The sequence below is a fragment of the Manacus vitellinus genome, unplaced genomic scaffold (genome assembly GCF_001715985.3).
Source record: "Manacus vitellinus isolate BGI_N305 unplaced genomic scaffold, ASM171598v3 scaffold_16_pilon, whole genome shotgun sequence".
Taxonomy (NCBI): Eukaryota; Metazoa; Chordata; class Aves; order Passeriformes; family Pipridae; genus Manacus; species Manacus vitellinus.
Window position 1 is genome coordinate 13,068,213 of NW_021939189.1, and position 12,832 is coordinate 13,081,044.

Below are 12,832 nucleotides of genomic sequence, written 5' to 3' on the forward strand. Positions count from 1 at the left end.
AGTAAGATTTAACTAGTAGTGATTTTCCAGGCTTCCAATAACAATTTTATTTTCAAATTGCTTCCTTTGCTATACTAAAACAAATAACCACTATTGTCCTACAGTCTTCATTTGTCTCTTACTTATTCTGTGCAGCAACAAAATAGATACTTATTTTATTATTTATAATTTCTGAGCATTCTTGACTTTACATATTTTTTTTAGGGTAGTTATGTATGCTATTATTTAACTGAATACCAAGTTCTTTAGAACTATTAACACTGGGTATTTTAAGAAATTGCTGGGTTTATATATCAAGCAATACATACACCTAACACTCCTACAAAAGTTCACATATAAATAAATTCATTTCTCCCCCCATCTTTGTCTTTTCTTAGATACATAGTAAAAATTTCCCTTTTCTAATGTAGCTCTTCAGTAGCATAATTCGAGAGTTCAAGTATTAGAAACTACTGGCAGGTTTTAGAAGCTGCTCTTCCTCCAACATTTTTACACAGAAGATTCTAATTACATTACTGAAATCACTACAAATATTAGTGCGTGAAAAACACACATCTATATCCAAATTACTGAAGCTGAAAAGCTAGGAAACTTTCTAACATGAAAGATTTCTGGAACATCAGGAAAACAATTCCCAGACACATCCAGCTTTTTATGTGCATCAATGAAATCTTCATAGGACGCACTGGAGCATTTCAATTTTTTTTTTTTAAATCAGCTTTTCACACAGCTCCAATTTTCAAATATAACTATGACTTAAAGGTATAATGAGAGCTGGTTCCATATAAACACCATGAGCACAGAGTCTAGCGTGTAGTCTATTGTAATTAAGAGCAGTGATTCAATACCTATTGCTACTGGCCAGGTATCATAGCAACCTCGTGTCACTGAATGCTGCTGGAAAACTGTTCAGCACTAGCAAGACTATGCTTCAGGAAAATCTACAATGGCACTACAGATAGTCAACATCTGTGGGGGTTGTTACAGGGAGAACAACAAAGAAATCTGCTTTAAAAAAAACCCTATACTTAGAAAACTGACAGGGATACTACAGGGGCACTACAAAAAGAAAAAAAAAACCTAAGAGGAAGAAAAGATCATTTTTTTTGTCATTCATTACACAACTTACGCACCCACATCCTAATATCCATCCCAATAAACTGAGAGTTGAAAAAATGCTGCATTATCACATTAGTGTATTTCCACAAAGTACTATCTTTTTCTTTTTAACTAAACACGAGTAGCATTCATCACCAACATTACTCTGAAAGTAAAACAGCCTCACTTTCAAAATAATATTTAAACTTTCACAAATGAACTCTAGATAGTCTTGTATAAATCTGGGAAAAAAAAAGAAAAAACAGGTTACTATGAACAAGAACCCAATATTGATTTTTCTGCGGTGCAGTAAAGCATCTCCATTCTATTTGGCTGCTGTCAAAGCCACTCTTTAACAGCTGGAGTCAAATTGCACTATTTACAGCAAGAGCCCTTGTCAAGTGGACCATAAGTATTCTAACAATACACTATTCAAATGGCACTTTGCCACACAAATTGCTGACTTGATGAATACCCTACGTCAATGACTAAGGCCAGTATAAAAGTTTCATTTTTATGAGAGGTTTTACATTCACGTATTAAGTAAAGCTTTCTTGAAGAACTATTAAGCTCTATATTTGAGGGTCTTTTGACATTAAAAATAATTAAAATCTGTTTAAATATATCAGGGGGATTTGACAACATTAATATGGATCTTGTGTTAACTGCATTTGTCACAGTCATCTGTTATTGGTACTCCCACTGGCACGTGCTGCACAATAAAAGAATTAAAATGGTCAAAACACCATGAAATCAAAACATTCTGCCTTTGTATCTGTGATTTACATGATGGCAAATGTTTTGAAAGAAAGCCTTTGAAGCTGGACTACTATGTGAGGATATCTTTTTTCTTAGGATTGAGTGGAGAGAGACCATTATTTTGGAAATCTTCTTTTGCCTTAAATATAATAGGAATGGTAAAACAACATAATAATAAAGAGTAAGAAGAAATGCTGAATATTACTTGCAGCCTTCATGTGGATCATCTCATTGTACAAAAGGATCACTCACAAGTACAATGCCAAGAGGATAGAATAGCTAGCCCTTCATTTTTTCTGTTACATAATTCTTCTGAAATTGAGTTCTTAAAATAGGTTAAAATTGATGATGTCGGGGGTTTTTGATAGAAATGTTATTAACAATTTAGTATGTTGTTAAATTTCTAATACACAATTTGCAAAGGAAGGAAATTCATAATGAAATACTCATTCTATATTAAGACCTTTTATAATCTGAGAGTTTCATGATAGTTTCATCTGTATGCTAATTCTATGCTTTTATGACTATGGTATGGAATGTTGAAGGCTGATACCCACGGTCCTCTCAGTTATTTCATGGGATCCTAATTTCCACAGTCTATTTCAAAATGCTAAAATACAAGAATTCAAAAGAGTCAATGCAGCACTTTTTGAAAAACCTAAAAAAAGTTTCCTGCAGAAAAACTGAGAAAAACAGTAGAGTTCCTAACAAGCCTTCATTTCAGCAAGAACAAAACAGGGCTAAAAAAAGCTGCAGAGCTCCACACTCCATTTGTGCAGCCTGTGTTGGCCTTCTGGAATAGCATTAAGGGGATGTCCATTGTTATATTCTTCCCAGGTTCAGCTACACTAGATATATATTTAGCCTCCAGCATCTCCCACACCAATCTACAGAACCTTCTCTAATGCAGATTGAAGGGGAAGAAGCTCTGGATGCAATGGGTGACACATTTTTGATGAATGAAAAGTGGTTTCCCAAGTACAGAACTTAATTTATTACAAAATTAGACTAACCTAACAGGTCTATAACGAAAAAAAAAAAAAGGGAAATTAAAAAGACCAAGGAGGTATTTTGACAAGAAAAGTCTAAAAGACATCAATAACATTCTCAATAAAACATTTTCACTTGGAAAAGATAATTAATGAATATTTAAACAAGAATATGGAATATTTTATCGAGAAATCAGAGTAGCCAAGATGAATATTTGATCAAGAAAACACTAAAAATTATTACAATTCCACTGTTGCCTACTGTGATATTTCTTCTAAGATCATGATAATTCCCAAAGCAGGTTAAACTCCACACTTGAAAATTGACAAAAAACTATTTTTCCATGTTCCATAAGCAGCACATTTTCTTTCCAGCCACTTTGTTAAATCCATGCAATTTTCATTTTAACAGATATGCCTAAAACTTCACTCCAAACAACTCCCAAAACTTTTCCCCTTTGTTCCTATTAAAAAAAGGAAAGAAGAAACTATTCCTTTTAACAAACAGGGAGATCAGATTCTGTGTCAATGGCCAACTAGTGCACCATCTGCCCCACAACATGCTCAGCAGGATTTCGCTCTAATAAGACTTTTCAGAAAATGGGATCAAAAAGAACTTTAGAAATCAGACTAAGGTTAGTAAAAGGTCAAAGAGAAATATTAAGAGTTAAACTACAATCATTATAAATTCAATGTTATGCATAAATTTGTAGATACAATGAAGAAAAGACCAGATAATTCAAGAATTAGGACTTAAATTAAGCTGTACTTTATCAGACAGTTTTGAAACATCCAGTACTTCATTTACTATAATTAATAAAGTCAGAAAAAGGCTAAAGACCATCCTCAAGTCTGTTTCCACATGTGAGTTCAGGGAAAGCATTTAAGCATTTTTCATTTTCGTTACTTGTGGGAAAATAGTTTCTATCTACATTGAGGGTTGAGGAAAGCAGACATGACTTCCTCTGTTTATTGAAGAGAACAGAATTCCCAAAACACATTGATTACAAAGTGGTGTTTTTTTATGAAATGGGGTTGTTGAAGGTATAAAAACTGAGCCAGTCAGAAGAAGCCTTTATAAACTTAAACCCAAGCCACATGGGTTTAATGTTATCCACACATGTTATCCACACAGCTATATATCAGTGAGGGTCTAAGGGTAAAGAATTTGGATAACAACTCATGACTCTTGAGAAACATTCTACTCTGCCTTCTTACCTTATCTGAAGATTTTTCTGCATGAATAAAGTTGTAAGGGCCCATGCCATGCTTATAGGAGCTCGAATGTTTGTATCCAGAATTCTTATTTCTTTTTGACTCTTGAGATACAGGAAGTGGAGCATCTGCCACTAAGTATTCTGAATCTTCAATAGCAGCAAGAATTGCTCTCGCTGTTTCACCTGTTTCATGTCGTTCCAGGGTGCCTGGAGAAACACAAGAGAGGCTGTAACTTTTTCAGGGAACTACAGTATTCCATATCTCTGTGGAAGGATCATAGTATTAACATAGCACACTTCATGTGAGCAAATATATCACAAAACATTTACAGAAGGGGCAATTAATTCCTCATCTTTTGGAACTTAAAAATATAATTTTGCAAAAGGGTCTATTCTACAGTATTGCTATTAAAAAAAAAATAAAGCTTAATGTCTAAAGAAATCACTGCAACAAAACTTTGTTTCAGACCAAAAGCAACTCCAGATATTTTATGTGTGAAGTGAGATGCAGTTTTCAAAGGGAGGCAAGAATATTCACAAAAATACCACTTGCCCAAACTGTTCAAAAGAGTAATTGGTTTTCTTCTCACAAAGCCCTCTCAGAGCACCTATATCATTAACAGTGTAAACAATAACACATTTATGTAATATTTTAGTGCTGTCCTCTAGTGTTCTAGATTACAAATAGCAAGACAAAGCTCAATTTTTTTCATTCCATTCCTAAAAGTGTCAGAGGTAAAGACAGTTTGTAAACACCCGAATATATATGTAGCTCAGTCATTAGGGATTTGAATTCAATGTTTCAGAGACTGTATCATCTCTTGTGTGGCTTTAGGGAATTTGATTCCTCCAGTTGATATACCCAGTTATATTATTTTAGTAAAAATTTATTTAGTAATAATTTTAGTAATAGTGCTTTATTTGTAACTCGCATTAGAGATATCTAAACTGAGATTAAATGTCTTTGAAATGAGCTACTATTATATACTGCACATTTCCTATAGGAATTAAAAGAAATTGTTGAAATAGCATGTTTCCTATAAATATCAGAGATAGAGTACATCTGAAGGATTTTTCAAGTATTAAATATCAGCTACAATGTGAAATGCTTTTCCCTTAAGTTTGAATTCTTTCTACCCTCAAGTAATACAACATGAATTTTCCCGTTCACTGCTACAAGAAAAAAAATGTGTAACACTGAAGTTCTATCAGTAACACCTGCTAAAAATATTGGACTGGGATTGAGGGATCTCACACAATAAGTGTTTGTGTGTATATGTGTGTATAAAATCTCTTTATCTGAAATTATTTCTCTGAAACTCATCCATTTCTGTTCACTGTAGCATCACCTCTGCTACTCACATGGCAAAGAGTCTTTGAATTCAGAGCAGAGAAAAAAAAAAAAGGCAACTGATTCTCTGTCCCCTTCAAAAATCAGTGGAATGCCATAGGTTGCTGTAATATTATACTGAAAAAAATAAGGATCAGCAGTTGTTTTTCTTAAGTTTTCCTAATTTTCTTAATCCCTCCACAGCACTTGCAGCCAGTGGAAGGACCATTACAGAACTGGATATTTACTGAAAGGAAAGTAAGTTGCCCGAAGATCTTCATAGTTAGACTGTCTACAAATACTTGGAAAGACAACACTGGCTATAAAGATCCCAACATTGCAACATTTCAGTATTTCAGGAACACAAGAACTCTCAGTAGATGCCTACAAAAGAGGATTATGCAGTTCACACCAGACACGAGCACACACATTCTTAAAAGTACTGTAGTGTTTGAAAAGTTAAGAAGTTTGGAAATAACAGTCACTTAGCTAATATTATTTTGGTCTCTTAACACATGTAATCTAAACTGTAAAGCTGGAAGCATGCCTTGCTTCCCCACAGAACTCCCTGGATTATTCAGAGCAAAAGATAAAGTTCACCAAGGAAGTAGCTGCTCTCCCTACTGTCAAGTGTAGACACCAAGCTTTCCCTACCACCTTCTCCAGAGAGTCCACTATGCAGGAATATTTGTATGTATGTACATATTTATATATATCCAGATTCCTTTTCTGTAACACTTTTGTCAGGGTAACTCACTGCCAGAGTCCTCGAGTGCTTCAGAAAGACTATTACCATAATTTCCCTGTGAAATTACAGCTATCCTGCTGTTTTTATAGACAAGGATCTAAGGCAGAAATTGCAATAAATTTTTGATAAATCCAAGGATTTTGGGGGGATGGTGTTAAATTTCAAAGACCTGGTTATACACACTCTTTAATATTAGAGAGAACTTCAAAACAGGTTTTGTGAGCTCCAGATGCACAAATGCCTCACCATCAGTCATCCCTCTGTCAGATCATTCTGCAGGAGGATCTTGTGGATGTATAAGAGAATACAATTTAGTTAATGCTTTCATACTACAGTGGGAAAAGAGGATAAAACTATGTTTCCAACAAAAATGAAGATTTGTCTGACTGTATCCTCCTGTGTGTACATATACACATAGGAGTAAAAATTAAAATATATTTAAGCCTTGTGTTATTTTCCATATATCAGAGCTTTTCCCTGGCAACAGCTTCAGAGACAAATTTTCACCTCCTGGTTGAAGAAAAAGAATTTAATGGACAGAACAAGAAACAGATCAGAATGAGTGGTAAGTTACAAAAAAAGGGGACAGCAGAATTTCACCATCTGAATGGAATATACAGGTATTCTTGATGTACATGAAAGCAAATTGATATTTTATTTTATATATTTTACACATACACATCTTATTTAAACAGATGACAGATCTGCTTCTATATATTATAGAATTATGGATGCAAACTGAGAAACCACCAAGCAGGTAGTTGGGTTACTGAACACTTCTGCTACAACCAAACTCCTTTCTGACTGCCAATGGTGGGGACAACGCCATTGCAATACCATTTTTTATGAGTAGTCTGGAGAAGAGAAAATTATCATCAGTTGAAAAATCCCTTCTAGGTTCATATTTGGCCTCTCACATAGAGGAGTTACGATCAGTTTGGATTTTTAATTTTAATTTTTAAGGTATTTTTATAGAGAGAAACATTGAATAGAAACTGCCCTGGACAACCAGCTTGGTTTCTTACTGACAGAACATTATATCATAAAATCAATTGGAAAAACTCAGATTTACATCTTTAAATAATTTATATATCATGCATAACAGCTGTCTCAAATCCCTTTTAAGTAGCACCTTCCAGAAGATGGTTACTTTCTTAAAAAAATCCATGCAAATACATGCATATAATGCTTAATCATATTCTCTATATGTGTGCATCTACTTGTAGAGGTTCGTATGTACAGCTGGACCTGCAATAAAATAGCACTAAGTGCATAGCAAAATGTGTATGAAGGGGGGGGTGATTATGAAAGTATTATAAAGTATTTATATTATTATCATTGTACAGAGCCCAAAATACTCATTTACAAAGAGAGTAGGTGGCAGAGCCAAAATAAAGGAAGAGCCCTGTATTCCATGATTTCTGAATACATCTTTCAGAGGCACAAAAGGGAGGTGGGTGAGGGGGAGGGAATTAGAAGCCTGTGTATATGACAAGGACTTTCTGACCACTGTAAACAGTCAGAAGAACACTGGGGCACAGCAGCTATTGTTCATAAACAGTTATTTGTTAGGAATATATTGTCTTTGATTTTAAGGAAAAATAATGAAAAGCAAGAAAAAACAAAGCCTGTACATGAGAGTACAGGAAAGGGAACAGGAATAAAGACAACTCTCAAAACGGAAGTATTTTAAACACAAATGAGCCCAAAGATCTCAGTTGGGGAGTATAAAACAACAATGGATGAAGGAGAAAAGATAAGGGTGTCTGTACAGCAGCAATACCACTGCTCTGACCCCCTACTATACATACAAAATACAGGAAAAGAAAGTCTTTATCTCTAAAGCTGTGACCATGGCAACCAAGTCTCAGGAACAGACAAGAGTGGAGCATTTCACTCTCCTGGGCAGCTTTGGACCACCAGATGTGACTGGTTAGAGACTGTTACAACATCTTATTCTTCCTCTGGACCAAGTAGTACAAATTGTGTCTCTTGGTGTTAGTGCTGTCCACACAGTTCTCTGGGTTCTGTTCCCACTGAATGATGCATTTTTATTGGGGAGGTCACACATATTCTCCTGCCTCTAGACAAGGAATTCACTGCCATCACATGGCCTGTCATATCATCAGGCTCCAGTGCTTTCTGTTTGTTGCCACAGCAGAAGTATCAAAAATCCTCAGTACTGCTGTGACCCAGTAACAGCTGAATCTTACAGCATAACAGTGATCTGGGAATGAGAAATTATTTCCGAATTGATTTAAAAAGAGCACATGGTCAAGAACAAATCCTTCTCTTTACCAGCAGCCAAAACAGAAAACTCACCTTTCAAAATAAGTATCATCTGTAACACTAGTTGGTTTATTTTCTGTCAAGATTTTCCTTTCCATAAATCTGAAAAATTTAACCTGAAAAAACCCTCCCACACACTTTCTCCTCTGCTGTTAGAGTGAGGCATACAGAAATTTCATGTCCCTTGCTAAAAAAATGCTTGAATTTTACAATTCTGCAGTCTTGCTCCAAGACAGTGGACAAGCACTTTGCTTGAAAAATTTCTCCTAATTCCTGGGGCCACCACTCTAAAAATCAAATGGCCTGAAACAGATGGAACAAACATTGCATTAAGTAAGAATATATATTCCAACTAATATCAAGACAATAGTAAATGCCATCTAGCAAACAGAAATGGGATAGATTGCACAAGAACCAGCCTATTAAAAGCTAATAATATTTAAAAGGATATTTTACGTATAGGAATAGATTAATAATGGAGATGCTCTATGATTACAGCTCTGTATACAGGAGCACCCAGAGTCTCTTGGCAGACCCTCCTTAGCGATTTTTGCATTTGGAAGAGTTCTGTCATGCCCAAATCTGTGTGTTCTTGACATTCTTCAGAATACACAGTTTTAGAATAGCATTAGCAAACCCCCATCCTTTAGTTGAAGAAAGCAATGAAGAACAAACACAAAGAAAACAACCGAAATATAACTTATAATGCTGGTTTACATATGTAGGTAAAAAGACCAATTCCCCCATGCAGCCAGTCCTCATTTCAGGATTTCTGATGTAGGCACAACAGCCCAAAAGAAAGGACATGAGAAGTCCCCTCTTCTCTCCCTGACTCCATCTAAACTATTCCAAAGAGTAAATAACAATAGTCCTGTAAGCAGGAATTGCTTAGACACAGTGAGTGTGCTGAACTGGGCTGAATGGAAGAAATTGCATCTGAACTTGGATGATACATGAGCAGCTTCTCTCTACTCCTTTTTTAAAGTCTGAAAGATGGAATGAGAATGAGAATCTGTCCCTTAGTGTCTGGAATGAAAACCCTCCCTGGTACAAACTCTTCTGACTGCACTGACTATAGTAATCAGTCTTCATTTCCACTTCTTAAAAGTGTATATATATATATAAAATATAAATATATATATATATATATATATATAATCTTACTTCATTATTAACAATAAAATAAGAATGAAGATCAACTATGAGTTGGAGGGAACACATCCTTCTGAACAGACACATACAGCTAAAGCCTGTACTTGTTCCACCTAGTATATGTAAAGTACATAAATGTATGTGTGTGTATGCACACATGAGTAGAAAGGTACCCAACTCTTCTCAGTAAAAAAGTGTGTCCTCAGCTTCTGCAGACTGGGCAAAGGATGACACTGCTTTTTTTTTTTTTTTCCCCCACCCTCAGACTTTTCCAAGCTCCACTACCTTTTATTATTCTACATCAATAAGTATTTACTGAACGATGACTCAAATTTAGAGAGCTATGAAATATTCAGGTGCAAGCTACAGACTGACCTAAGGCTTACATATATAAAAGATGCAATAAAAAATAAAAAAAGGAGGTAAAACATTAGTTAAGTTTTAGCTTAAGGCTGACAAATTAAAACAAAAAACACCCAAACCAAATGCTGAACTTCCACAATGCACATATATTCAAGCTTACTTGGAATAAACCACATTTTCAAAACATGCAAACTAACAGTTCCTCATTCTTAATGTCTTTTAGAAAGGGATTTAAAGTGACATAATGTGCAAAGAAACTGCAGTAAAATGGTAACCTTCCATCTTATTGCATGTTATCATTTGCATCATAGCTTGAATTTCTTCAGAGCTGCTTTCTTAGAGAAAGATGGTCTAGACCAGAAATTGTTTAACGTTGTATTGTGTCAGCTGTGTGATGGTCCAGTACTCTTGGCCTAAGAAATTATCTTGTCTCAGTTCAATAGTGCATACCTGGCTCAACTCTCTCCCTTCAGGTCCCCCCTTACTCTGAGGATGCCTCTTGACCATGAAAGTAGAGGGTGAGAGAAATAAAGATCAACTCACTGTTGTCTGCCCTAACTATTAATGTAGAAGGTCAGACCACAGCTTGAGAACAGAAGAGTTAAATCAGAGCATTTTCCCAAATACAAAAAGTTCTGTTGCTTCTACAGTTAAGTAGGCATAAGTCTTAGTAGCAACTGAATTTCCTTGGATAGAGTTCTAAGTTTTAATGAAACTGTACAACTTATTTCCTCACAGCCACCTGGTGAAATCTAGGCCTTAGTTTTCTAAGCACTTTAACTACTAATTTCTTTATGAGATGAGAAAGGTTGTCAGACATACTAAATGAAGGTTTACTTGGAAACAAAAGTCAAGCAAACCAAAACAGTCCCCCCATGAATTCTGCAACTCACGTGATACTTGCTGTTTACCAGAGGTTTAGAAGACTTATTACTGTTGGCACCAATTATAAAAACATTAGAGCATGAACAGCACACACAAATTACCTCTAAACAGTGTTTGAAAATCTTCCAACATGTTTGACCATCAATATGATCAAAGGTTTGATCTATAACATCACTATCTGCAGAGTAATTTCATTTCTCCCACAGCAAACATATTTCTGCAACAGCAGAGGTTTTATTTAAATTTCATAATATGACATTAACACAATGAGAAATACTTTCAAAGTATTTCTGAACTCTTCTCTAATTTTATAAAGATTGTTTTAGTGATCATACTGATGGATTTGATTAATGTTAGACACTGCATATTTTATGAGGGCTGACAATCTCATTAAAAGCCTAGTTTGTTTTATTGATATCTTCTATCAATACTACTATTGATAGTACCTGTTGTAGCATCTAAATGCTTGAGGTGAAGTTTTCTATGCTTGACAGCTATCTTAAGGCAGTATGATTCTACTGTGAAAATCAACATGGCAAAATACAAGAAAAAGTAATACATTCAGAAAAGGATTCAAGTAGAGCACAAAGAGAAAGCAATATACATTAAACAGTGTGAATAAAACTATATTATATAGATATTTCTTGAGTGATTGTCTATTATTTACTGATGATTTTGACCTTTTCTAGTAAGGATTATTAGCATACAGTTAGTTTTGACTATTCAGGAGATCTGACCTCAGCAGAAATATGCTTTAGGCATGTTTCAACTTTTTTTTTTCCATGTTGGAGTTACCAACATGTAAGACAGTTCTGAAAGTTTTGTATGAAAAACACAACGTAGCCAGTACAAAGTTAAATATGTATTATGATAATTGAACAATAAACTGAAGTTTTATTAAGTGATGTTATTTTGACTTTAAGCTCAAACTAAACACATCATAACACAATAAAACAGAACAAGACTCATAAGGTAAAAGAAAATAACAGGAAATTGGCAGATGATTCATTCTACAAGTATTATAAACATCAAGGAATAAATTCATATTAAACTAGTGCTAATTGAAAAATAATGTATCTCTGATAAATGAAGATTGCTACCTCTGAGCAAGGGAGATTGCTATTTAAAATCTATCAATTTTTTCCTCATTCTTAATACATGTTAGATATAAAGGCAGCTTGGTGGACATGTTGCCATATGCTGCATAGACAAAGAAAAAAATCCATTGATCCTTTTATTACTACATCTTATCATACTGATATTTACCTTTTTAAAAGGCAAAGATACCAACTGGTTGGGAAAATGTAAAAGCAATACAGGTAACAGCTAATTTCCTTACTGAAGTGGATTTCAAGTGGTGGCTATTGGAAGAAATAGTCTGCACTTTAATTAGAATAAAATTTGTTATTGATTTTCCTATTTGTTTTCTAGCACACAGGTTTCCCACATATCCTGTACACGTTATATTAATATTCTGAATGTATTATTAGATCAATATTCATTGTCATGGAAAGATATTCCACTGTAATGGAAAGTTGCCATATCCATATATTAAAATTTAGGTAAAATAAATTAAACTACACAGATATTAATTCACGGCTTCGGTACTGTTTTCTCTGTCACTACCCACATGCAGGTGCAATAAGAACATTTAAACTTAGAATAATTTTACTTTGCTGTGTAAATCAAAGGAATAAAAGGGTGGGATTAAATCTATCTATTCTAGACCAGTAAGAGCAGCAGATAATTAGCTTTGTTCCCCCCACGCTTTTCAGACTCACCTTGTAGTCACTGGGAAAACAGAGACTTAAATTCCTCTTGAACTCAACTATACTATTGATATTCAACATTTCAGCATAAACTATGCTGAAATGCCTATTTATTTGGAATACATGCAGCCTATTGTACTCAGAAAACTTTGCCAAAGGTAATCTTATTGTACATGGTCAATGGAAACTCATAAAAAGAGGATACAAGTTACTATACATGAAGTAGTACTGGC

At 34.6% G+C, this 12,832-nt stretch overlaps 1 protein-coding gene across 2 annotated transcripts in view; it reads right to left on the bottom strand.

The window, feature by feature from the left end:
• Positions 1-12,832, bottom strand: part of WDR72 (WD repeat domain 72) — a 103,478-nt gene that overhangs the window by 63,138 nt on the left and 27,508 nt on the right. For both annotated transcript variants that reach the window (XM_018069921.3, XM_018069920.3), the window contains exon 14: positions 4,065-4,270. In XM_018069921.3, coding sequence (XP_017925410.2) covers positions 4,065-4,270 — 206 coding nt within the window. The remainder of the gene's footprint in view (positions 1-4,064; positions 4,271-12,832) is intronic.